The 25,309-nt window shown below is 43.7% G+C and overlaps 1 protein-coding gene across 2 annotated transcripts in view; it reads left to right on the forward strand.

The window, feature by feature from the left end:
- The window catches only part of PPP2R5C (protein phosphatase 2 regulatory subunit B'gamma), a 190,843-nt gene that overhangs the window by 73,929 nt on the left and 91,605 nt on the right, over positions 1–25,309 (forward strand). For both annotated transcript variants that reach the window (XM_074956247.1, XM_074956248.1), the window contains one exon: positions 18,230–18,429. In XM_074956247.1, coding sequence (XP_074812348.1) covers positions 18,230–18,429 — 200 coding nt within the window. The remainder of the gene's footprint in view (positions 1–18,229; positions 18,430–25,309) is intronic.

Below are 25,309 nucleotides of genomic sequence, written 5' to 3' on the forward strand. Positions count from 1 at the left end.
ATATCAGCGACCTACCTACTGGGAGTGCAGAACACAACAGCGGATGCCTTCATTCACAAATTTTCTCAAGACCACGAGTGGGAAATGAACCCAGCGGTACTCCACATTATATTTCACCAATGGGCATCCCTGACAATTACCTGAACACGAAATGCCCATGTTACTGCTCCAGGGGAGGTGTTGGACAGCACTCGTTAGTGGACACTCTCCTCCTTCCATGGGATGAGGGCCTTCTATACACCTTTTTCCCCATTCCCTCTGTTGCTAGAAGTCCTTTTGAAAATAAAAAAGGAAAGAGTAAACGTCCTACTGATCGCTCCCACCTGGCTGAGACAGAGTGGTTTGTGTACCTATCACAGCTGGTGATATGTCCGCCAATTGTCCTTCAGCTCACTCCTTACCTTCAGTCTGAGTGCAACCAACACTCACCATGCTTTGGCTGTTTGCAGAGATGTGTGCCTGGCCAGGGTCAGTGAGAAAGTGATTGCAGTGTTGCAAAAGGTGTATTTAACTGAAATGTTACAATGCTGTGTGTGAATTTAATAATCCCGCTTCTGTGCATTGTCCCCTGTGCTTCACCAGATGTGGCTTTTAGGAGCACCCTGAGCGTCTCTGCTAAATAAGAAAGTGTTGAAGACGCAGCAAAGAAGACATGCTCCAAGAGGTACTGCAGTGCTCCAAGGCAGAAAAAAGGGAACGTAAGGAGTGATGGGAAGCTGAACTGCAGGACAGAAAAGAGAATAATGAGTTTAAGGACACAACTGAGTGGATTATTAAAGTAATGGAGAAGCGAACGCAGATCGGTGAAGTCCTTAATAGTGTTACAGACTGAACAGATCCATACTCTCACTCCCCTGCAGCACATTCAGAACTGGTTTCCATTTCCAGGACTTCTCAGTTCCCCCTTCACTCCACCCCTTCGGACAACTTTCATAATAATAGCTGGACCTACACACAGTTGGGAAAGTCTGCCCTTCCCTGGTTCCTCCTTTCCCAGCAGGCATATGTTTGTTTGTGTATGCTGTTTCTTGTGCAATAAAAGCAAAGTTTTATCATGATAAATCATCTTTATTTTTTTTTCTACAAATTGAGATTGCAGGCGCTACCAATACATGCAGAGGCATTTTAATAATTTCCTTACAGCAATATAAGGCCCAGAATGTCCTCATTACCTCCTAGGGAAACTACATGTAATGTAACATTGAAGCAGCTCTGACAGAGATATACATTACTGGTGGTCATTGTCAAAGCCTTCCGGATTCGAATTGCCCCCTTCTGGACTCCTCTGACAGTCCTAGTATCTGGCTGCTCAAAATCAGAAGCCAAGCAGTCTGCCTCAGCATTCCATCCCCGAGGAAACTTTTACCCTTAGCTTCACAGAGATTATGCAACATATAGCACGCGGCTATGACCATAGGAGTATTATTCTCATTAAGGTCTAATCTGCCATAAAGGTATGGCCAGCGCACGTTTAATCTGCCAAAGCTCATTCAACTGTCATTTGGCACCTACTGAGCCTGTTGTTGAATCGCTCCTTACTGCTGTCCAGGTGTCCCGCATAAGGTTTCATGAGCCATGGCTATAAGGGGTACGCCGGGTCTCCCAGGATCACTATGGGCATTTCAATATCCCCCACTGTAATCTTCTGATTTGGAAAGAAAGTCCCTGCTTGTAGCTTTCTGTACAGGCAGGCGTTCCTGAAGATTCGTGCATCATGCACCTTCCCGCGTTGATATCAGTGAAATGCCCACGGTGATCCACCACAAGCGCCTGCAACACCACGGAGCAGTAACCCTTTTGTTACAAGCCAGTCTAGTGCCAAAATTCAAATGTGCGCGCCATCTATCACCCCTCCACAGTTAGGGAAACCCATTTCTGCAAAGCTGTCCACTGTTTCATGCACATTTCCCAGACTCACAGTCCTTTGTAATAGGATGCGATTTATTGCCCTGCACAGTTGCATTAACACAGTGCCAATGGTCGACTTTCCCACTCAAATTAATTCGCGAACGACCGGTAGTAGTCTGGAGTCGCCAGCTTCCACACAGCAATTGCCACATGCTTCTCTACTGAGAGGGCAACTTTCATTCTTGTGTCCTTGCACTGCAGGTCTGGAGCGAGCACCACACATAGTTCCAGGAAGGTGGCTTTCTGCATCTGTCATTGCTCTTCATCCCACACCTGCATGATGATACAATCCCACCATTCAGTGCTAGTTTCCCGAGCCCAAAGTAACAGTCTACCCTGTGCAGCTGCTGTGAATGCCAGAAGCAATCTAAAGTTGCTCCTATCCATATCACGCAGAATGTTGGGCACCTGTGAGTCTTCAGTTAGGAACTTCATGATTAACTGCACTGCCATCCGCCATGTCTTCATGACAGTTAACAGAGCATAGGAGAGCAGTGTGGGATCAATCCCTTCTTGCAAAGAAGGGCTGTTGCAAAAATGCCACCAAAGAAAGCCGGAAGTCCATGGAATGCTGGGACACAAAGCAACATCACAGGATATTTAGTCAGGTCCCAGGATGCACTGCGATCTGCTCCACTTTCTTGCAACACCTAGCAACAGAAAATGTTGAGCTGGACTGTGGGGTAGGTACATTGTCAATGATAGTGCCCCCACTGTGGACGCGATCTGCCAACAGAGGGAGCAAGTGTGAATGTGAGATTCCGATTTTTGTGTCAACGTTTGGATGTCAACATCACTTTTGTTGACAAAACTTGGTAGCGTAGACATGGCCGTAGTGCTATGTTAAAACACATTAAAAAATCTTTAATGTGCAACATATTAGAGAGCTTTAGAATCACACCCCCATAGAGTACATTACCCCAGTGCAGGGATCGGCAACATTTGGCTCACGGCCCGCCAGTTTACCTGCCGCGTCCACAGGTTCGGCCCATTGCAGCTCCCACTGGCCACGGTTTGCCGCTCCAGGCCAGTTGGGGCTGAGGGAAGCAGTGTGGGCCAAGGGATGTGTTGACCGCCACTTCCCGCAGCCCCCATTGGCCTGGAACGGTGAAACGTGGCCAGTGGGAGCTGCGATTGGCCGAACATGCGGACGCAGCAGGTAAACAAACTGGCCCGGCCTGCCAGGGGGCTTGGCCCGGCCTGCCAGGGGGCTTACTCTGGCGGGCCGTGTGCCAAAGGTTGCCGATTCCTGCCCCTGTGTGTAGACAAGCACTACATTTCATTTCCTTTACATTTCTTTACAAATCCTAGTCTCAAATCCCTCTTGCATTTTAATTGTCCATTTAAGGAATACAGTTCGTCTTCCCAATGGCTCTTGTAAAGGAGAGCACTAGAACTAAGCATAATATTAGAGCTACGCTCGTATCCACAGTGATTACAAGGGTTTTCAACATGTGCATCCTGGAGTACAGTTGTTTGCCTTTTCGGAGGCATCGCACTAAACACCTATTCAGTTTATCTATTGTTACTTCACATCTTTCAACACTACAGCTGTTCCCATACAGTAGCTAGTCTTACACTTTGTTAATCTATATCTCACTTTATTCAGACAGCACTTTGTTAATCCATATCTCACTTTGTTTAGACCAGTGTCCCAAACTATCCATCAAATTGTTTTTGTCCTACTGTATTACTAGTATAAGCCCTAAAAAAAACCCCTGATATTTAAACAATATGCACATTTCATTGATTGAAGTATAATGGAAGTTTATTTTCTTCTTTCTTTGAGTTCCCATACTGCCAAAATCACGATGACATCATATATTTAGAAGATGGCTTCCACTAGCAATAGTCTCAAAGGCTGCAAATTCCATAGGGTATTTAGTGAGAAGCATTTCTATTCTTTTGAGCTTTCAGGCTACTAGACTGACAAAATGGATATCTGTCCTTTTAATTGTATAGCGATATAATAGTCTATATTTTCACCATTTCTCTTAAATTATCCCAATGCTTTAATCTGTCCGAATCTAGCAGTTAATATATTTTTTGTTGACTGAACACTGAAAAGTAGACTCGCTTTAAAAATAATAATTTGATCTCTTGAGCCAAAAAAGATTACTTAGCTGGCAACTTCTGCCTATGCAGTGGTGTTTCTTTAATCATATAGGTTTCAGAGTAACAGCCATGTTAGTCTGTATTCGCAAAAAGAAAAGGAGTACTTGTGGCACCTTAGAGACTAACCAATTTATTTGAGCATAAGCTTTCGTGAGCTACAGCTCACTTCATCGAATGTACAGTATGCATCCGATGAAGTGAGTTGTCGTTCACGAAAGCTTATGCTCAAATAAATTGGTTAGTCTCTAAGGTGCCACAAGTACTCCTTTTCTTTAATCATATAGAAACTCATTTAATATGTTTTCCATTGTAACTCTTCAAAACTTAATTTCATCAGTGGAGTCAGATATCTTCAGTTTTCCCCTCTACATTTTTATACTGTCTCCCCCCTGCTTTCCTAGCCCCGTCCTCTTTTTCCTACAAATGCTCGAGTCTGGTCCACATACAAACGTACATTGGTGAAATAATAAATCAGTTTTATTTTACAACCTTTTTCTGTTGGTGCAAGTCTGTGTGTAGATCAGCCCTTACTTTATAATGGAAGTGGTATCAATGCTATTACCTTAATTATTGAGTAGATACAAATTGACTAGCTGGTATTTGTTTCCTAGAAATAGAATTTAGTTTAATGAAGAATAGTACAATATCTGAATTTCTGGAAAAGCAAATACAGGAGGAATAAATGTTTTTACTTTGTAAGTGATACTATTCATAGCATTGTTCGATTATTAGATTAGGTTTTTCTCTTTAATGTTTTATTTTGCATTTTACGAAAAACTTTTCTATACTCTGCTTTTTTAGGCGCTTGCTGACTAAATTAAAATTCTGAAATGAGTTGTGCCTGTCTTTGTAACCCTTAGTTTGGCCAGATAAAACATTGTATTGTGCTCTCTGCAGTGCCCTCTGCCTTTAGTTCGCTCATGTACATCAACGCCTGACTTGGACATAGTTACCTGGGAAACCGTTACTTTTAAAACCTTTGTAAATCACTGCATATTTTCAGATTTTAAAATTATATTTGATATTGCTAATCAAGTGTACAAAATTCATATCCGGCCCCAAAAAAATCACGATTGGCTAAAAAAAAAATGAAATTTTTGAAAATAAATTTTGGATCTTCTCCAGGATGTGGGAGGGTAAGAAGAATACCACCATCATTGCAAGACTCCCAGTTCTCATGATTTTATTGCATTTAACTATTACTGCAAGTTTAGAAAACTGCTATTGTGGCAGGAGATTATGTGGTGCTGTTACACAGTCTTACCGGTATTTTGTTTTTCCTTACTGTATGATTTTTCCTTACTGCTGTTCTTTCTTTGAAGAAATGCTTGCATTGTTTTGTGATCTAATTGTTCTTTTGGTGGTGGAGCTGTGGCAAACAGAAAGGGAAGTTGCTCTCTACCTAGAGTCAATGCTTGAGGCAGAGTTGCTACCTGGGTCTTTTGGATGAGATTCCTGAAAGAAGGAATTGCTTATGTGTTGTTTGTGACTAATTCTGTTCAAGGACTGATCTATGTAGTGCCAAATAACCAAGTAACACTAATAATGTACCCTGTCTCCAAATCACTGATTTCTCCTATGATGGGAAGCTGATCAGTAAAGCATTGCTATCTCGTCTACTGTTCAACAGAATGACCAGTGGGTTCTGAGTGGCAGCCTAAAGCACAGTTACATGGGTTGTCCATATAATTAATTCCTAATAATTTGGGGATTGGCTTACAAATAAATTGCATAGGATCCATTCTCTGCTTGCCAGCAGGGATCCCTAAAATGCTAATATTTTTGCTCTCCACAGATTTGTTAAATTGGCCGAAGGAGCAGTTACTTTTTATAAGCCATTTAAAAAGTCTTATTTTCTGTGACCTCATTTTTGTACATGTTCTTGCCTCTTTTGTTCAGTGCAGTGTGATGGTCCACATATATTAATTTGGTTTGCCCACTTAAAATGAGAGAGTTGGTTTTTTTACATTGGTGTCAAGGCAAGGTGTTCTCATTGTTGTGCACATATTCTCTCCTGTGTTAGGGAGCAGTGGGGAACCACTGCCATTAGATAGTCTTGGATATAAAGATAACCACTTTCCTGTTGGTGAAATGGGAGAGGATCAGCAAGGTGGAAGCAAGAGCATCTTAGCGCGTGTGTTTGGGGTCAGAATCGTGTCTTCTGCATGTTTTTCCTTCAAATATTACTAATCTAGTCACTGTTGGGTTCTGCTCCTAAAATGACATGGTCAGTTCAAGTGATTTGAGTACTGTGAAAAGCACCATGCTCAGATTTGCATCAGCTATCTTTGTCAGGATCTGACCCTAAAAAGCTTTAACTTCTAGCTGTACTTCAATAATAATTGGTATTAGTTTGCTGTGGTATCCGTATGCCATTTATTGTCTCTTCGCCACCCTCTCTTCATCAGTAACAAACATATACCACCATCACAGAGGACAGGGGTGTACTAAAGTGTTGTTCCTTCATACATTCTTAATAGATCACATGATTAAAGTTCAGGTTTAAAAAATGTTGTTTAACTGAAGGAATAAATTAAATATGGTGTTAACAATATTGCCCTAAGAACAATCAGATTTTTAAGATAGCTTGTGTATTAGCTTATTCACTTAAAATTGAACTTTAAAAGTATTATATTTTGCTGTAGTTTTTCATTTTAATAAAACTGTACTATGAAATTTAAGTGCAAAAGCAGGAAAGACTTAATTTTTTAGGATTTAACTACTTTCTGAGCTCCTTCTGTGCTATATAATTCAATTCTTCTTCGAGTGCTTACTCATGTCCATTCCATATTAGGTGTGTGTGCTCGCCACATGCACTGGTGCCAGAAGATTTCCCCTTAGCAGTATCCGTAGGGGACCGCTCTGGTGCCCTCTGGAATGGTGCCTGCATGGTGCAATATAAGGGGCACTGCCGGCTCCCCCCACCCTCGGTTCCTTCTTGCCGCCAGTGACGGTGCTGGAACATCTGCTGCTTCAGCTAGCGTCGTTTCGTTCTCTATTCTTGCGAACTTTGAAAACCTGTAAAATAGTTGTGTATATAGTTTCTTAGTTACCCTTAGTAGTAGTTCTCAATTCTTCGCTAGTCTCGAATGGGACTCAGCCGGGGGACGGGACTTACCCCTGTCCCCAGGCTTTAAGCCCTACGATTGCTGTAAATGGCCTATGCCCATCAGTGATCCACATACCAGCTGCCTAAGGCGCTTAGGCGCGGGGCACATAAGTGACAAGTGTCCGATCTGCAAGTCCTTCAAATGTAGGACGAAGAAGGAGAGCGATATCTGTCTGAAAGCACTCCTAATGGAGTCGGCACTCATTCTGGCACTGGAGCAGCGATCCAACTCCTTACCTAGCACTGTGGCCTCCATGCTCAGTGCTCCGCCGGCGCCATCCACGAAGCTGGCACTGGTCTCCTCCATGACTCTGGGCATGAAGCTGAAAAAGGTGAGGGGATGATCTCCTACCTCCTGTAAGGGAAAAGAGAGGGCTGGGGGTGAGCCAAGACCTGTGTTGGGCAGCTCAATGCCCCCTTCGGGAAGTCGGGGCCCAGCTCATGTTGAGCAGTGTAGCTCATCCCATACTTCGCCCGCAACTCCAGATAGCAGTGCAGACCACGGCCAGCTTCAGGTGCCGTTGATGCCCGAAGCCCTTCAAGCAGCTGAGGCGATCCTGATGCTCCCAGTGCCACCCACACCAGCTCCAGCAGTACCCCGGGCTCAGGGAAAACCCTCTTTAGGACCTTTGTGTCCCCACCTCAACGGCACTGTTCGCCATCATGCCTCGGGATTAGAGAGGCCGGCTCAGTGGAGCCCCCTTCAGTCCCCGCACTAGGGGCACCGATCGAGGCATTTGAGGTGTTCCTCGCTGGTGGATTGGCGCAGATCCTATGAGGCGCATGCCACCCAGCAAGAACTCTGGGACCGGCCCTGACTGTCTCCAAGGGCCTGGGACCAATTACGGGACTGATCATCTGGGCCGTCATTGCCCGTCTTCTAGGAGGAGATTGCCCTTCTCAGGAGGTTCCTCCCAACAGCCGGCCCATAATGGCTTCTGGTCCCATTCGATGTCCTGGTACCAATCGAGCAGCGTGAGGCATGGATCACCGGGTGTCTGATGCAGATCCGCTGAATGCCGTTCATCTCTGAGACCCTGACCAAGACACCCGTCTCGCTCGGACAGGTCGGCTTTGGGTTACAATCATAGAATCATAGAATATCGGGGTTGAAAGGGACCTCAGGAGGTCATCTAGTCCAACCCCCTGCTCAAAGCAGGACCCAATCACCAACTAAATCATCCCAGCCAGGGCTTTGTCAAGCCTGACCTTAAAAACCTCAAAGGAAGGAGATTCCACCACCTCCCTACGTAATGCACTCCAGTGTTTTCACCACCCTCCTAGTGAAAAAGTTTTTCCTAATATCCAACCTAAACCTCCCCCACTGCAACTTGAGACCATTACTCCTCGTTCTGTCATCTGCTACCACTGAGAACAGTCTAGCTCCATCCTCTTTGGAACCCCCTTTCAGGTAGTTGAAAGCACCTATTAAATCCCCCCCTCTTCCACAGACTAAACAATCCCAGTTCCCTCAGCCTCTCCTCATAAGTCATGTGTTCCAGTCCCCTAATCATTTTTGTTGCCCTCCGCTGGGCAACGTTTTCCAATTTTTCCACATCCTTCTTGTAGTGTGGGGCCCAAAACTGGACACAGTACTCCAGATGAGGCCTCACCAATGTCGAATAGAGGGGAACGATCACGTCCCTTGATCTGCTGGCAGTGCCCCTACTTATTCAGCCCAAAATGCCGTTAGCCTTCTTGGCAACAAGGGCACACTGTTGACTCATATCCAGCTTCTCGTCCACTGTCACCCCAGGTCCTTTTCTGCAGAACTGCCGCTTAGCCATTTGGTCCCAAGTCTGTAGCGGTGCACGGGATTCTTCCGTCCTAAGTGCAGGACTCTGCACTTGTCCTTGTTGAGCCTCATCAGATTTCTTTTGGCTCAATCCTCTAATTTGTCTAGGGCCCTCTGTATCCTATCCCTACCCTCCAGCGTGTCTACCACTCCTCCCAGTTTAGTGTCATCTGAAAACTTGCTGAGGGTGCAGTCCACGCCATCCTCCAGATCATTAATGAAGATATTGAACAAAACCAGCCCCAGGACTGACCCTTGGGGCACTCCGCTTGATACCGGTTGCCAGCTAGACATGGAGCCATTGATCACTACCCGTTGAGCCTGACGATCTAGCCAGCTTTCTATCCACCTTAGTCCATTCATCCAGCCCATACTTCTTTAACTTGCTGGCAAAAATACTGTGGGATACTTATCAAAAACTTTGCTAAAGTCAAGGAATAACATGTCTACTGCTTTCACCTCATCCGCAGAGTCAGTTATCTTGTCATAGAAGGCAATTAGATTAGTCAGGCATTACTTGCTCTTGGTGAATCCATACTGACTGTTCCTGATCACTTTCCTCTCCCCTAAGTGCTTCAGAATTGATTCCTTGAGGACCTGCTCCATGATTTTTCCAGGGACCGAGGTGAAAAAAAATAAATATGGAGATTTACCTATCTCATATAACTGGAAGGGACTTTGAAAGGTCAAGTCTAGTCCCCTGCCTTCAGAGCAGGACCAAGTACTGACCCTTATTTTTGCCCCAGATCCCTAAATGGCCGCCTCAAGGATTGAACTCACAACCCTGGGTATAGCAGGCCAATGCTCAAACCACTGAGCTATCCCTCTCCCCTATTGGTTGCAGTGACCAGCACCAGTTGGACAAGAGCCATCGCTCCGTCTGTTCCTGGTCGTCCGGTACCAACTGCTCCGCTTATAGCTCCATCATGAAGCAGTGTTACATGACTGTGGGACAAGTCCCAGTACCTACAGAGACACTGGCATCGACGACACTGAAACTGGTTCCATGGCCCCAAGCACAGTGGCTGGCGCCATGGTACCCGTGGAACCCTTGGGGGTTCACCCAACCATCCCAGGCTGCCCGATCGGTGTCAGGAGCCTCGGAGAGGCTAGCGACCTCGGTATCCCATCCCTATCTGGTGCTCGAGTCTTCAGAGGGGTAAGACCCCACAGGTCTAGGAGGACCCAGGGGAGGAAGCTGCTGGACCACTGTGATTAAGTGGGGTTTTATTCATCTTGTTATGTTGCACATGAGTCTTACTGTCCTATACTAATACTGTGTGTACCTCAGTTTCCCTTTGTACTGCACCAGTATTTAGGGTGGGAATCAGATGTGTGATTTTGCTGAGGCCTTCAGGGCAGGTGAGACTGCCCAGCTATTTGCACCTATGTAACTTGAGACCCAGGAGGGGGGATGTGACCAGGTGACACCTTTTGCCCGAGAAGCGAGACAAAGAGAAGGAGGAGCAGCATCAAGGGGGGTGTCGCAGGTCAGGTGGTTGGAGGTGGGCAGTCTGCGTGGGGGGACTGGAAGAGGGGGAATCCAGGGTGTCTGGCCCAGGATTCCCAAGATGGACTTGGCTGAAAGTCACTAATTTATGTAATAGCAAGTTCTGTTCTACGCTGTGTTCCTGTCGATGAATAAATCTTTCTTTCTTACGCTGGCTGAGATTCACGTCTGACTGCGGAGTTGGGGTGCAGGGCCCTCTGGATTCCCCAGGAGCCCCACCTGTGCAGACTTGCTGTGGGAAGTGCATGGTGTGAAAAGGGGATGCTGAATGCTCCGAGGTCAGACCCAGGAAGGTTGAAGCTGTGTAAACTGCTTGCCCTGGAGACAGTATGCTCAGAGAGAGGAGGCATGCTCCCCCAGAGTACTGACTGGCTTTGTATGGAGTAGTTCCAGAGCATTGCCCAGTGACTCTGTGACAGCCGCCAATGGACGTGGAGGTTCCCGCGGCTCCAGCTTTGTCCTCGTCATCACCAGAAGGGCCCTCTCACCCATGATAGCCTCAGGATAGCCAAAGCGCATCAGGAACTTTTGAAGAGGGTCACCTCCAACATGGGGCTTCAGTCAGAGGAATTGGAAGAGCCTTCGGACTCTCTCTTTGATGTCCTCGGCTCCTGCCAGGGTGGCTCTACCCCTTCATGAAAGGGTTTCCAAGATCACGAATGTCCTGTGGCAGACCGCCTCTTCCCTGGCCCCTATCTCCAAAAGGGCTGAATGCAAGTACTTTGTACCAATGAAGGGGCATGAGTATTTATACTCCCACCCAGCCCCTAATTCCCTTGTGGCTGAGGCGGTTAACCACAAGGAGAGGCAAGGACAGCCCAGGGCTACCCCCAAAAATAAAGACTTGAGGAGGCTGGATCTCTTTGGACCAAGATTTATTTGTCTTCCAGCCTCCAGCTGAGAGTGGCCAACCACCAAACCCTCTTTGGCCAGTATGACTTCAATATGTGGCAAGCCTTTTTCACTCCTTATTCCAGATCTAGTTCTGGCTCATCTAATAAGCTTTTTCTTACACTGATATATCTTTTATTCCTATCACAATTCGATCTCTTACCTTTGATTCAGATTGCGGAAATTGTGTGTCTGACTTCTTATCTTTAGGTCTGTTAAAAAGGATTCAGAAGTTTCTGCCTCCACTGGATTTCTTGAGTAAAACTGAAATCTTTCAAATGTTTCACTTTTTTTGGTCATCAGAATTCCTTAAAATTTTTTTTTTAAGACAAACTCCTAGTTGGTTCATTCTCTAACATTAAGCTCAAATGAATTATATAATGAAATTGCTTCAGTACCTGCAATATTCAAAAAGATGGTAATCTTTTGCTCATCTTCCTTATGAGTAGATCCTGATACCCTCAAAATGAATCAAATTGTTATTTAAACATTTTCTGCATTATTTCTTGACATTTTCAGAAATGTGGGAACACTTAATTGATCCATCTGATTTCATTCAAGCTTGTTTTTCACTTTTTAGCAACTTTTACCTGTTTTTTTTTCTTTTTTAACTTCTTCCAGGTCTTTTTGTAATTTCCTTCACTCCTGATACCATCTGTTGTTTTATATTCTGGTAATCCACTAGTCTTAATAATAATTGCTAGTAACTTGACAGTCTTTATTGTGTACATAGTTAACACATAAACAGAGCATCTTAACTCTGGTCAATCAGTCAGTCTAGCTTAAAACCAACAGCCTCCTCCAGGTGTCAGCCCCAATACTCTGAAGATTCTATTAAAGCCATGGTAAAACCACAGTCTCTGCCTTGTCAGGTCAGCTTCTTAGCCATCTAACAGTTTTTTCTAACAGTTAAGTACCAATGAACATACTGGCCGGAAAGGGAAAGTGGAACTAGTGACTTTTGTCTCTAGGGATGTAGAGAAATAACCTGGCTTCATCACTGTGTGAACTAGGCCTGTCTAAAATATCCAAACCACCTCAAAGAGGAGGTCAAGCTTGATCCTTTGCTTAGCTCAGTCCATTACTTCCAGGATTATTAGCAATATTCATTAGAATATCGATATTTCATTTTTCCTATTAAGATACAATGTACTATAAATCAATTTATATAGCTTTGTCAATTACTTCCATTGTCAAAAAATATATTTAGACTTCTGAATTTTGCAGGGCCTAATTAAGTAGTATGGCAAGGTTTTAGGCAGTAACCTTGCATGGATTTCTATACTGTGAACACCCATAAGTATTAGGAACTGAACCAGAGACTCTGTAAGCCCTGGCATTCAATGGTGAAGTATCAGATTTAACTGGGAAAGTGCAACTTCAAGAAATATTGTTTGTGCAAACAAAACCTTTAAATACAGGCAATAAAATACTGCTAGTTTGGAATTGTGATGAGCTGTTCTGGCTCCTGCCTCTGCTGCTGTTTATAAACTGCTCAGAGACCCTTGTGCGGGTCAAACATCTTCTGTAGTTTTATTTACAATGTGGGTTCCCAACATCTTCATACTGTATACAGTTCTGCTCTTAGCAGTCCTAGAGAACCCCCTGCTCCTGCAACAAGCAGGGAAGAACAATTTCTCTCCTCCCTCTGCTTTCTGCTCTCTCCCATAATTCAGGGGTGGACAAACTTTTTGGTCCAAGGGCCACATCTGGGTGGGGAAATTGTATGCAGGGCAGGGGGTTGGGGTGCGGGACGGGGTGTGGGAGGGGGTTCAGTGTTCAGGAACGGGCTCAGGGCAAGGGATTGGGGAAGAGGAGGGGTGTGGGGTGTATGAGGGGGCTCAGGGAAGGGGGTTGGGGTACAGGAGGGGTGCAGAGTGCAGGAAGGGGCTCAGGGCAGAGGAGCAGGAGGGGTGCAGACTGCGGAAGGGAGCTCAAGGCAGGGGGTTGGGGTGCAGGGTACGGCGGGGGCTCGGGACAGGGTTGGGGTGCATAGGAGTTCATGGTGCAGCAGGGGGCTCAGGGCAGGGAGTTGGGGTGCAGGAGAGGTGCGAGGTGCAGGCAGGAGGCTCAGGGCAGGGAGTTGGGGGGCGGAGTGCAGGAGGGGTTCAGGCTCTGGCCCGGTGCCACTTACCTAAAGCAGCTCCGGGGTGGCTGCAGCTCACACCAGGGCCAGGGCAGGCTCCCTGCATTCCTGTCCTGACCCCACGCCATGCCGCTCTGGGAAGCGGCCAGCACGATGTCCCTGTATGGCCCCTGGGGTCTGGGGGGCGCACAGGGCTCCACGTGCTGCCCTTGCCACGCCTAGGTACCTCCCCCGAAGCTCCCATTGGCCGCAGTTCCCTGTTCCCAGCCAATGGGAGCTGCGAGGGGCGATGCCTGTAGGCAAGGGCAGTGCATGGAGCCTCCCTCCCCGGGCCGCAGGGACGTGGTGCTGGCCGCTTCTGAGAGCGGCACGGGGCCTGCGGCACCACGGGGGGGCAATCCCGTGGGCTGGATCCAAAGCCCTGACGGGCTGAATCCGGGCCGTAGTTTGCCCACCCCTGCTCTAATCCTTTTTTGTGCCTATTTGTAGCCTTTGTCTAATAGGTTAATTAGCCTTCCAGCTCTCCTCCACCCACAAATTAGGCACAGCTCTGTTTAACCAGCTCCATTCTGCATTGTTTGATTCGATCTGCTGAGACCAGAGTGCTGTCTCAGTCGTTCTTGCCCAGCACTCTATCACAGGAATATACAAACAATTATTGAATTAAAGACTAATTCTAAGGAAATTGTAACTTCTTTGTGTGCTTGTTTACATGTGTTCCACTTCTGATGTACATATGCCAGAAATCAGAATATGTTAGCCAGCAGTGTCTGTTGATCATACCAGCTCCTTGGGTAAAGCAATGATTGTCTATTAAATTGAACGAATGGTTGATATTTTGTGTTTTTACATGTGTAGGTTAAACACTTCTAAGTACTGTGAACATTAGGCTGGAATCCTGCATGTAGTCATAAGAAAGGCACTGGTCTGTTCATGAGCAGCTGTCATTTAGCATTTTCTTTCTAGTTATAGAGTTCTTTGCTATCAGTGGTCTCCTAGCAACACTGATGAAAGCTGTAATTGAGTTTTGCTGCTTATTGTATGCTGTTTATTTTGATGTGCTCCTGTTTAAGGCTGTTGTTGCTTATAGTTATTTTGGAACGAGTATTTGGAGTTACTCAGTATACCAAGTTTAAAGAAATTGATTGCTTGCCATTTAATACAAAATACATATTTGAAATATATTTTAGACTTTGTTTCCAAATAGAAAAGGAGTACTTGTGGCACCTTAGAGACTAACCAATTTATTTGAGCATAAGCTTTTGTGAGCTACAGCTCACTTCATCGGCTGCATACTGTGGAAAGTGATCTTCTACACTTCCACAGTATGCATCCGATGAAGTGAGCTGTAGCTCACGAAAGCTTATGCTCAGATAAAATGGTTAGTCTCTAAGGTGCCACAAGTACTCCTTTTCTTTTTGCGAATACAGACTAACACGGCTGTTACTCTGAAACCTGTTTCCAAATAGCAGTACTGTTTGCTGTCCCGAGAGAGATTTATCAATCACTTACAAGGAGAATATCCTAGCGTGTTAAATATCAAACCAGATTACACAAATGCTGTCAAATACTCAGGTTATTTGGCTTGTATTTGTTGTACATACATGTATAATTGGTAGGAAAATCTGAAACAATCAATGATCATATTAGCACAGGGACTCTTACTGCTTGTGATAAAAAGTCCTTGCATTTTATTCTGTGGGAAAAGAGGAGAAATTTAGGTAATTAGTAGAAGTGAAAGCAAGCTATTGAAGTGCTTGCAGAGGCAGCTTTATCCTATTCTGTTAACCTGCTGTACCTCTCTTTGATGCTAATGTCTAATGAGTTTTGTGTAGTGATTCTTTTGCAAGTCTAAAGCGTATTATCTCACTGTAACCATGTACAACCTCTGTATCCACCTATTGTTTCTTGTCTTACACTTAGATTGCAAATTGTTTAGGGCAGTGGCTGTTTACTGTTTACTTGTGTTCTACATTGTCTAGCACAACGATGCCTAGATCCATGCCTTGGTCCCTTAGATGCGATATCAATACAAATAATAATAGAATTTAAAGCAGTGGTCCCCAAACTGTGGGGTGTACCCCTTTAGGTTGGTGGGTAGGAACATTCAGGGGGCATGGGAGGGCCTGGACCAGCCTCAATGGGGGGGCAGGGAGGGAGTATCTCCCTGCCCCGCTCTGTCCCCAGCTGTGCTCCAGCCCCAGCAGAGAGTCCGGCTTCGTGGTTGGCCATGGCTCCCACTTCCAGCCCCAGCCCTGCCACCGACCATGACCCAGCTCTCGGTCCCACTTCCGGCTGCAGCTCCCAGCCCTAACCATGGCTCAGCTCCTGGCAATGGCCCGGGCCAGCCACCATGGGGAGTGGGGAGGAACCGCCACCCAGCTCTGCTCTGGTCTCAGTTCTTCCCCCAGCTGAGGCCCTGGCCATGGTTCCTGCTCCTGGCTGCGGGCCTCAGCTGTGGCTCCACTCCCTGCTGAGGTCCCGGGTCTTGGGGTGAGGGCGCAGACAGATTACATTATGGGTAAGGGGGCGGGGAGCGGAACATAAAAAGTTTGGGGACCACTGATCTAAAGAAATACAAAGGATAATTTTATGTTCATACAATACAGCCTAATGGGCATCAAATTTGACCAAACTAATGGGGTAACGGAGAATACATAGTAATATGTAGAAATCCTCAAAATATGTCTGTATAATTGGGACCCTCTCAGCTTCAGCAAATATAGAAAAAAGTATAATAGAGTTTAGAAGAGTGAGGCATCATCTTTCCGTGGTGACTTCTTCATATAAGATTGTTCTGTTTGCCATCAATACCATTAGTATGTCATTCTTAGTGTGCGTTGAGAAGGATGGAGCAATTTACATCATCAATTTAAATCACTTGATCTTTTTTTAGAAAATTACTGATTTGAATCAAGTTGAAGCTTTATAAAACTAATTAGCAAATTTGTGTTATTGCAACTTTAGATTAAAATTCTACAGTGGACTAAATTATTAACACCATATTTTAAAATGCTGCTACTTGTGGGGTGTTTTATTTGAATTTTACAATACTGTTATTGATGAGGCTGGAAATGTGTACTGAAAGTTAAAGCCATGATCCTGCAAGTGCATAAGCAGGTATGTAACTTTACTCACTTGAATTGACTTCGGTGAGATTATTCATACTTAAAACTAAGTATGTGCAGAAGTGTTTGGCATCAGGGGGGCTAAAATTATATTTTTGTTTCAGAATTGGGGGTATAAAATCCCCCCCCCCCAAAAAAAAGAAAAAAAAGAAAAAAGAGCATTAGTGTTAATCATGAAAAGTTTAGACTTTCAGTACATTCATGAAGTTAATGTGTATTGTTTTTGTGCTCACAGGCCAATATTTTCAAAAATTGGAGCCTAAATTTAGGCTCCTGAACCCATATTTAGGCACCTTAAGATGGGATTTTCAAAAGCACCAAATTTATTTTAGGAGCACTAATCCCATTGGCTTCAAACTGCAGATCCTGATGGAGGAGTGTAAACTGACCAAAACATTTGTTTTCTTGACTTATGGAAGTTCAGTAATATTGGAAGGTGCTGTCGGTTGGGGCGAGGAAAAAAAAAAGCGCAGACTATATGGTTATCAATGTTATGTATTATATGTGAACTCTAATGAATGTCACTTTCAGTGTCAGCATTATTGATTTCATTGCTGCACGTTTTAAAGGATGTAACAAGGCACATGCTGTAAATCACAGGAGTTGGGAATTGAGAGATTATTATTTGTATTACCTTGTCAAGGACCAGGATTTTGTCAAACTATAATGATTGGTAGTGTGTGTCTACACATACAAAGAAGAGCTTCTGAATATTCAAACTGTGTAATTGGGTTTTTTTTCTGTCCACTCAATGAAAATCCTGAGCTATACAGTTTCAGGCCCCATTTCTCCAATGTCTTATGTCCTTCATAAGGTGAATTATTCTTTAGAAAATGTATGCAGCTCTAATACAGTTTTTGTTTAAATATGATGAATATATATACGCTGTCTAAGGATGTAGTACTTGCCACACAAAAGGGACATCTCAGGTTGGAGTGGTAAGTGTAAAATCTATTCCTTTCAAACTAAAAGAACACCTCATGAGTTTAAAACTTCAGAAATGTACAATATTTCATAGAATCATAGAAGTGTAGGACTAGAAGGAACCTCAAGAGATCTTCTAGTCCAGTCCCTTACACTCAAGGCAGGACTAAGCATCATCTCTAGACCATTCCTGAGAGGTGTTTGTCTAACCTGCTCTTAAAAATCTCCAATGATGGAGGTTGCACAACCTCCCTAGGCAGTTTATTCTGGTGCTTAACTACCCTGACAGTTAAGAAGTTTTTCCTAATGTCCAACCTAAACTGCAAAAGTTTAGTCAAATGCACAGACTAAAGATGCATCAAGCATGTTCAATCTGTGGAGTAGATGACTCTCAGTCAGATGAGCTCTGGAATTTTGTGTGTGGTAAAAATATTTAATCAAGTATGCATGTTTTTTTCTGCTCAGTCAACAATTATGACAAATGCGAGCAAAACCACAGTGGCATTGCCATTCATGCTTCCTATATCGTAGGGTGTTACTGGAGAACAAGACTCCAGTGAGATTAAGAATTTTCATAATCTCTGTGTTTTTCAGGTTATTTGTTAAGATTTAGAATGCTTGCTGGTATTCTTCAACACTATTACAAAGTCTCTATATATTAAAAAAAAAAAAGAGAGAGAGAGAGAAAGTGGGAGGAGTGCAAAGTCCTTTATAATAACTAGTTTGTAGACCTGTTCATAACCAAAATATTTTCATTTTTCAGATGTTCCCCCTGCTGAGCAAGAAAAGCTTTTTATTCAAAAGTTGCGACAATGTTGTGTCCTTTTTGACTTTGTTTCTGATCCACTGAGTGACCTAAAGTGGAAGGAAGTAAAGCGAGCTGCTTTAAGTGAAATGGTAGAGTACATCACACATAATCGCAATGTGATCACAGAGCCCATTTACCCTGAAGTAGTGCATATGGTAAGTGATTTAGCAACTGGAAATATTTTGAAAGCCCTTTTTCTAGTTCAGAGTTAATTCTTTGCCTGTATTAATTTCTTTTAGTAAAGCTTACCTGATCTTTTTTGAAGCTTTCAATATTTTAGGTTTCGTGAAAAACATATCTCTGTAATCAGTTGTCTTTTTTTTAAAACTGACAGCTTTCAAAATCATATTGCCAATGTTGTTGGAAATACTTGGTTCTGCCTCTAGTTATTCATTAACTTGGAAATGGTCATGCAGAAGTAGAAGCATGTTGGAATTTCAGAAAACACATTTGCTGTGGAACAGTTTAATTTCTTCAGTCTTGTGTTCGCATCCTACATATTGCACACACACAAACTATTTAAAAGAACATAAAGATTGCGAAATCAAACATTTGAAATTAAGAAATGCCAGAATTAAGGCTTCTTGCAACCTCAGTTCAATTCCTTGGTGTGTATGCATTATGAAGCAATCTTTAATTACTTAATCACATACTAAGCCTATGAGAAAATTAATTCTGTACTAATAGCAGAAAGCCCATGCTGTTGTACAGGTGAAATTCATAGTCCTATGTAAAAAAGCCAAAAATAGCTGAGAACATAAACATTGGACAGTAAAAGACACCAGATCCCATTGATGACTGAACCTGGTGACATTCTGAACAAAGAGAGCTCTCAACCATGCTTGTAGCTGCTTCTATCGCTTCACATTGACTCAACAGATATTCTAGGCTTCACAGTAGTGTTTGAATAGCATGAAATGGATGAGGCATGGTGCAATGAGAATAACACAAGTACTGAATTCAATATACACAAGTACTCATTCAGTAATCACCATCCATACTGTGCACTGACCAAGGCAGGCATCTTATGGAAAAAATTGTATATGATCATGTAATTAAAGACCTGTATCACTCCCCCTGGCTCCCTATCCCAGGCTCCTTGTTGCAGTAAGCCCTCCCCTCTCTACTCCCCCCCCCCCCGGTCCAGTTGTTTTTTCTTCCATGCTTTATGGGTGCCCGCAGAGAAGCAGCACCGAGAGCACAAAAGAGACAGTCTTCCTGGTTTGAGTTTTGGTACCTGGTACCTCAGCCCATAGTAGCCAAGAGCAGCAATTGCAGGGAAAGGTTTCTCACCCATGAAGTACTCTCAATATGGATGGAATTTTTGAAGAATTTAGGGGAAACTTGTTAGAAGTTGGCAGCTGAGCAGAGAGTTTTTTCAAAGTCTTCTAACTTGGCTAAATCTTGATGGATTTTCATAGGGACAGCAAAAGGCATAGCCATGAAAAAAGGTGACTGAACCCTGTTAAATTTCAAGGCCACACTCGAAAGCATGTGGGCTTCTGCAGAGTTCAGTCTTATTACTATGCATATTACATGTCTATATAGGCTGTTGGTTTTTTTTAGTGAAGACATATAGGCTACTGTGCTTCAGTATGTTGATAACACTCAGTTTTATCTCCATCTCCATCTCCACTAATCCCAGCAGGAGTGATTGAGCACCTGACCCAGTGTCCGGTGAAGATTGAGGCATAGATGAGAGCAAACTGGCTGAGATTCAGATCAGAATAAACCAAGGTAGTGATGGTGAGCTGGGTTAGGCAATCAAATCTATGGTGGAGATTTGTATCTTCCCCCATGATTGAGGGAATGTGGCTGCTATTTGTGACTAGAGTTCATAACTTGTAGGTCTGATTGGACCAATAGCTGTATAAAGATGACCAAGTAGCAGTTGGTTGGGTTGATTTTCCCCCCCCCCATCTACATGTGACCAGAGGGGTACGTACCACCTTTTCTTTCAGATTACTGCTGTAATTCATGCTTTTGTCATTTTGTGATTAGACTTTTTTGTAACGCACACTACATGGCACAACATATTAAGTCTCTTTTGGAGCTGAAGCTGATGCAGAATGAAGTGTGTCTTATTGGGAACACAACACCTGTGCTCTGTGATCTGGTTTGTTTGATGGTTAGCTTCCAGGTGAATTAAAAATGTTGGGTTTAACCTGTAAAATCCTAAATAGCCTGGGATCTGTTGGTTTGAGACACCATCTTGCTTCCTATACAATACTACCACAACTGCAATCAGCAAGAGCACTTGAGCTGGTGCTCCCTAGCTATAAAAGAGAGGGAGTTGCTGTCAGGGCATTCTGAGGCCCTCTTGTCTGAAATAACACAATTATGTTAACTTTCCAGTCATGCTACAAGGTCCATCTGTTTTTTCAGGCATTTGGTAAAGGTTGGGGTATGCTCTTATTTTGTGAAGATGGATGAGATACTGTGTTGCTATTTATGATTTGATCATGGCAGCGTTTTCTTAAGGAATTAAAATAAGGTCTATATGTGCTTTAAGTAATGGTAGAGCATCTAGAATTTTTGGATTGCTGTCTTTTATGCCTTTAAATCAGTCAATGTTTTTTAAAGAGCACCATGAGGGACTTATTTTCAGGAGAATCACAATGGCAGCTGTAATGGATTACTTTTACTTTTAAAATTTATCCTATCTTCCAACAGTGGCTGGTACCAGACACTTCAGAGGGAAATTTATTGAGTGATCCATCCCCTGTCATCTGGTCCCAGGTCCTAGCAGCCAGAGGTTTGGGGACACCCAGAGCATGGGGTCCATTCCTGATCATCTTGGCTAATAGTCATTGATGGACCTATCCTCCATGAACTAATCTAATTCTTTTTGAACCCAGTTATACTTTTGGCCTTCGCAGCTTACCCTAGCAATGAGTTCCACAGGTTGACTGTGCGTTGTGTGAAGTACTTCCTTATGTTTGTTTTAAACCTGCTGCCTGTTAATTTCATTGGGTAAACCCTAGTTCTTGTGTTATGTGAAGGGGTAAATAACACTTCCCTGTTCAGTTTCTCCACACCATTAATGCTTTATAGACCTCTATCATATCCCCGTCTAGTCGTCTCTTTTCTAAGATGAACAGTCCCAGTCTTTTTAATCTTTCCTCATATGAAAGCTGTTCCATACCCTTAATCACATTTATTGCCCTTCTCTGTACCTTTTCCAGTATTAATGTGTCTTTTTTGAAATGGGGATTAGCAAAACTGCATGCAATATCCAAAGTGCACGCATACCCTGGATTTATATATTGGCATTATATTTTCTGTCATAAATGTCATGGTTTTACAGGGTGCCACAGGCGCTGTCAGTCTGCTACATGCTTTCCAAGTGATAGCATTGTTGATTTCCCCATATGGTTTGTTGTTGCTGTCATTTGGATGGAAGAACATTTTTATTTTTATTTTTTAAATGACTTGCAAAATCCATATGCTACAGCTCACAATACCCAAGGGTGGTGACTTGCCCATAAGACTGTTGTGACAGATAAGTAATTTACCCTGTTCTCATGTTAGCATCTCTAAAATGTGCCTAAAATAATTCACCTGTTTGTGCTATTCAGTACAGGATACTGAGTCATGCTTATTTGAAAGATGCATTACTTATGGATGGTCAGTCATGTCTATATATTTATATGTAGCATTTTAGGAATTAAATACCTTAATCAAGACACTGCATTTGACATCTTCAATACATCCCACCCACCCACTCTGTTTATGCCTGTTCCTCACTGTGTCAAGCCTATATTTAGAGGGAACAATTTTCAAAAACTGTTATGCAGTGGAAACAATGCTGACTGTTCATTTTTGACCCAAGAGTTCACTAGGGTCTTCTGAGATATAGACACGCATTTGCTGACCCAAAAAGTTTACAATCTAAATGTAGGCTTGACACAATGAGGGACAGGCATAAACAGGGTGGGTGGGTGGGTGGGATGGGTACTAGGAATTACCATACCAAGATTAGAATAGTGGTCTGTCTGGACAGTATCCTGTTCCTGTCAGTGGCCAGTAGCCACATGCTTCAGAGGAAGAATCAGAACAGAAAATTATGAAGTTAACACACTTAGAGTTTGGTGTTGATCTGTCAGTTGGTGGTTGGCTTATGCACTTAATTCCCTTGGATCAGTTTTATATTTTTCCTTTTCAGTATTCTTTATATATCCCCTTTTTCTGGAAGATAGAAGCACCCAGTTTACCTTCTCCTTACATTTATCCACTTACAGAAGTCTTTTCTGCTTCTAATCATTTTCCTCAGCTTCTGGCTTAAAGTAGGATCACTTGACTACTCAGTAAGGCATGTAAACATTTTGGTGGTTCAATTAAATTATATATTTTTATATGAAAGATGAGCTCCCTTTTCATAGATGATATGGAAGAAGTAATTTTTTTTAAATGGATTTGAATATTAACCTATTTTGCACCTACCGTTAGAGGAACAGTTCAAAAGAGAGCTAGACAAGTTCATGGAGCATAGGTCCATCAGTGGCTATTACCCAGGATGGACAGGATGGTGTCACTAGCCTCTGTTCACCAGAGGCTGGGAATGGGTGACAGGGAATGGATCACTTGATGATTACCTGTTCTGTTCATTCCCTCTGGGGCACCTGGCATTCGCCACTGTCAGAAGACAGGATACTGGGCTAGATGGACCTTTGGTCTGACCCAGTATGGCCGTTCTTATGTTCTTAGGATGTGCAGGAACCAGTTCACAGATGCTTCATATTGTCTTTACTTTCCTCCAGGCAAATATGCAAATGAGGATGGAAAGAGGGAACAGTTGTTCGAGTGATTGCTTATGTGTATTCCACAATAGGTGTGCATGCTCGCCACGTGCACTGGTGCCAGAAGTTTTTCCCCTAACAGTACCTGTAGGGGGGGAGTGGCGCCTGCCTGGCGCGGTATAAAGGGAGCTCTGCGCTCCCTCCTACCCTCAGTTCCTTCTTGACGCCAGTGAAGGTGCGTCGGAACTGCTCTGCTCCAACTTTGCTGTAGCTCGTCCCTAGCACTGTTTGTTCATTCAGTGTTAGTACCTGTAGTTAATTAGCTGTTTAGTTAGTCAGTGAGCCCGGGCCGGGGCATGGCCTGGGGTTTAAGTAATGGGGCTCTGGTAGGCGTTCTGTGCCAAGAAGTGACCTGCGTGCAGACTGTTTGCGCTGTTTGGGAGAAACCCATATCAGCGAAAGGTGCAAGATTTGCAAGTCTTTTAAGCCTCGGATCAAAAGAGAAAGGGACATTAGGCTCCGAGCCATCCTGATGGAGTCAGTGCTGACCCCGAATCCGGCATGCAGCTCCAAACCGGTACCCGGCACTGCAGCATTGGTACGCGGCGACCCTCCGGTGCCATCAACCAGTCATAGATTCATAGATATTTAGGTCAGAAGGGACCATTGTGATCATCTCGTCTGACCTCCTGCACAATGCAGGCCACAAAATTTCACCCACCACTCCTGCAAAAAACCTCACAACTATATCTGTGGTATTGAAGTCCTCAAATCGTAGTTTAAAGACTTCAAGGAGCAGAGAATCCTCCTGCAAGTGACCCATGCCCCATGCTACAGAGGAAGGCGAAAAACCTCCAGGGCCTCTTCCAATCTGCCCTGGAGGAAAATTCCTTCCTGACCCCAAATATGGCAATCAGCTAAACCCTGAGCATATGGGCAAGATTCATCAGCCAGATACTACAGAAAATTCTTTCCTGGGTAACTCAGATCCCACCCCATCTGACATCCCATCACAGGCCATTAGGCCTATTTACCATGAATATTTAATTACCAAAACCATGTTATCCCATCATACCATCTCCTCCATAAACTTATCGAGTTTAATCTTAAAGTCAGATAGATCTTTTGCCCCCACTGCTTTCCTTGGAAGGCTATTCCAAAACTTCACTCCTCTGATGGTTAGAAACCTTTGTCTAATTTCAAGACTAAACTTCCTGGTGGCCAGCTTATGTCCATTTGTTCTTGTGTCCACATTGGTACTGAGCTTAAATAATTCCTCTCCGTCTCCGGTATTTATCCCTCTGATATATTTATAGAGAGCAATCATATCTCCCCTCAACCTTCTTTTAGTTAGGCTAAACAAGCCAAGCTCCTTGAGTCTCCTTTCATAAGACAAGTTTTCCATTCCTCGGATCATCCTAGTAGCCCTTCTCTGTACCTGTTCCAGTTTGAATTCATCCTTCTGAAACATGGGAGACCAGAACTGCACACGGTATTCCAGGGGAGGTCTCACCAGTGCCTTGTATAACGGTACTAAAACCTCCTTATCCCTACTGGAAATACCTCTCCTGATGCATCCCAAGACCGCATTAGCTTTTTTCACGGCCATATCACATTGGTGGCTCGTAGTCATCCTATGATCGACCAATACTCCAAGGTCCTTTTCCTCCTCCGTTACTTCTAATTGATGCGTCCCTAGCTTATAACTAAAATTCTTGTTATTAATCCCTAAATGCATGACCTTACACTTCTCACTATTAAATTTCATCCTATTACTATTACTCCAGTTTACAAGGTCATCCAAATCCTCCTGTAGGATATCCCTGTCCTTCTCTAAATTGGCAATACCTCCCAGCTTTGTATCATCCGCAAACTTTATTAGCACACTCCCACTTTTTGTGCCGAGGTCAGTAATAAAAAGATTGGTCCCAAAACCGATCCTTGTGGAACTCCACTGGTAACCTCCCTCCAGCCTGACAGTTCACCTTTCAGTAGGACCCGTTGTAGTCTCCCCTTTAACCAATTCCTTATCCACCTTTCAATTTTCCTATTAATCCCCATCTTATCCAATTTAGCTAATAATTCCCCATGTGGCACGGTATCCAACGCCTTACTGAAATCTAGGTAAATTAGATCCACTGTGTTTCCTTTGTCTAAAAAATCTGTTACTTTCTCAAAGAAGGAGATCAGGTTGGTTTGGCATGATCTACCTTTTGTAAAACCATGTTGTATTTTGTCCCATTTACCATTGACTTCAATGTCCTTAACTACCTTCTCCTTCGAAAATTTTTCAAAG

This window comes from Natator depressus, chromosome 6 (genome assembly GCF_965152275.1).
Source record: "Natator depressus isolate rNatDep1 chromosome 6, rNatDep2.hap1, whole genome shotgun sequence".
Lineage (NCBI taxonomy): Eukaryota > Metazoa > Chordata > Testudines > Cheloniidae > Natator > Natator depressus.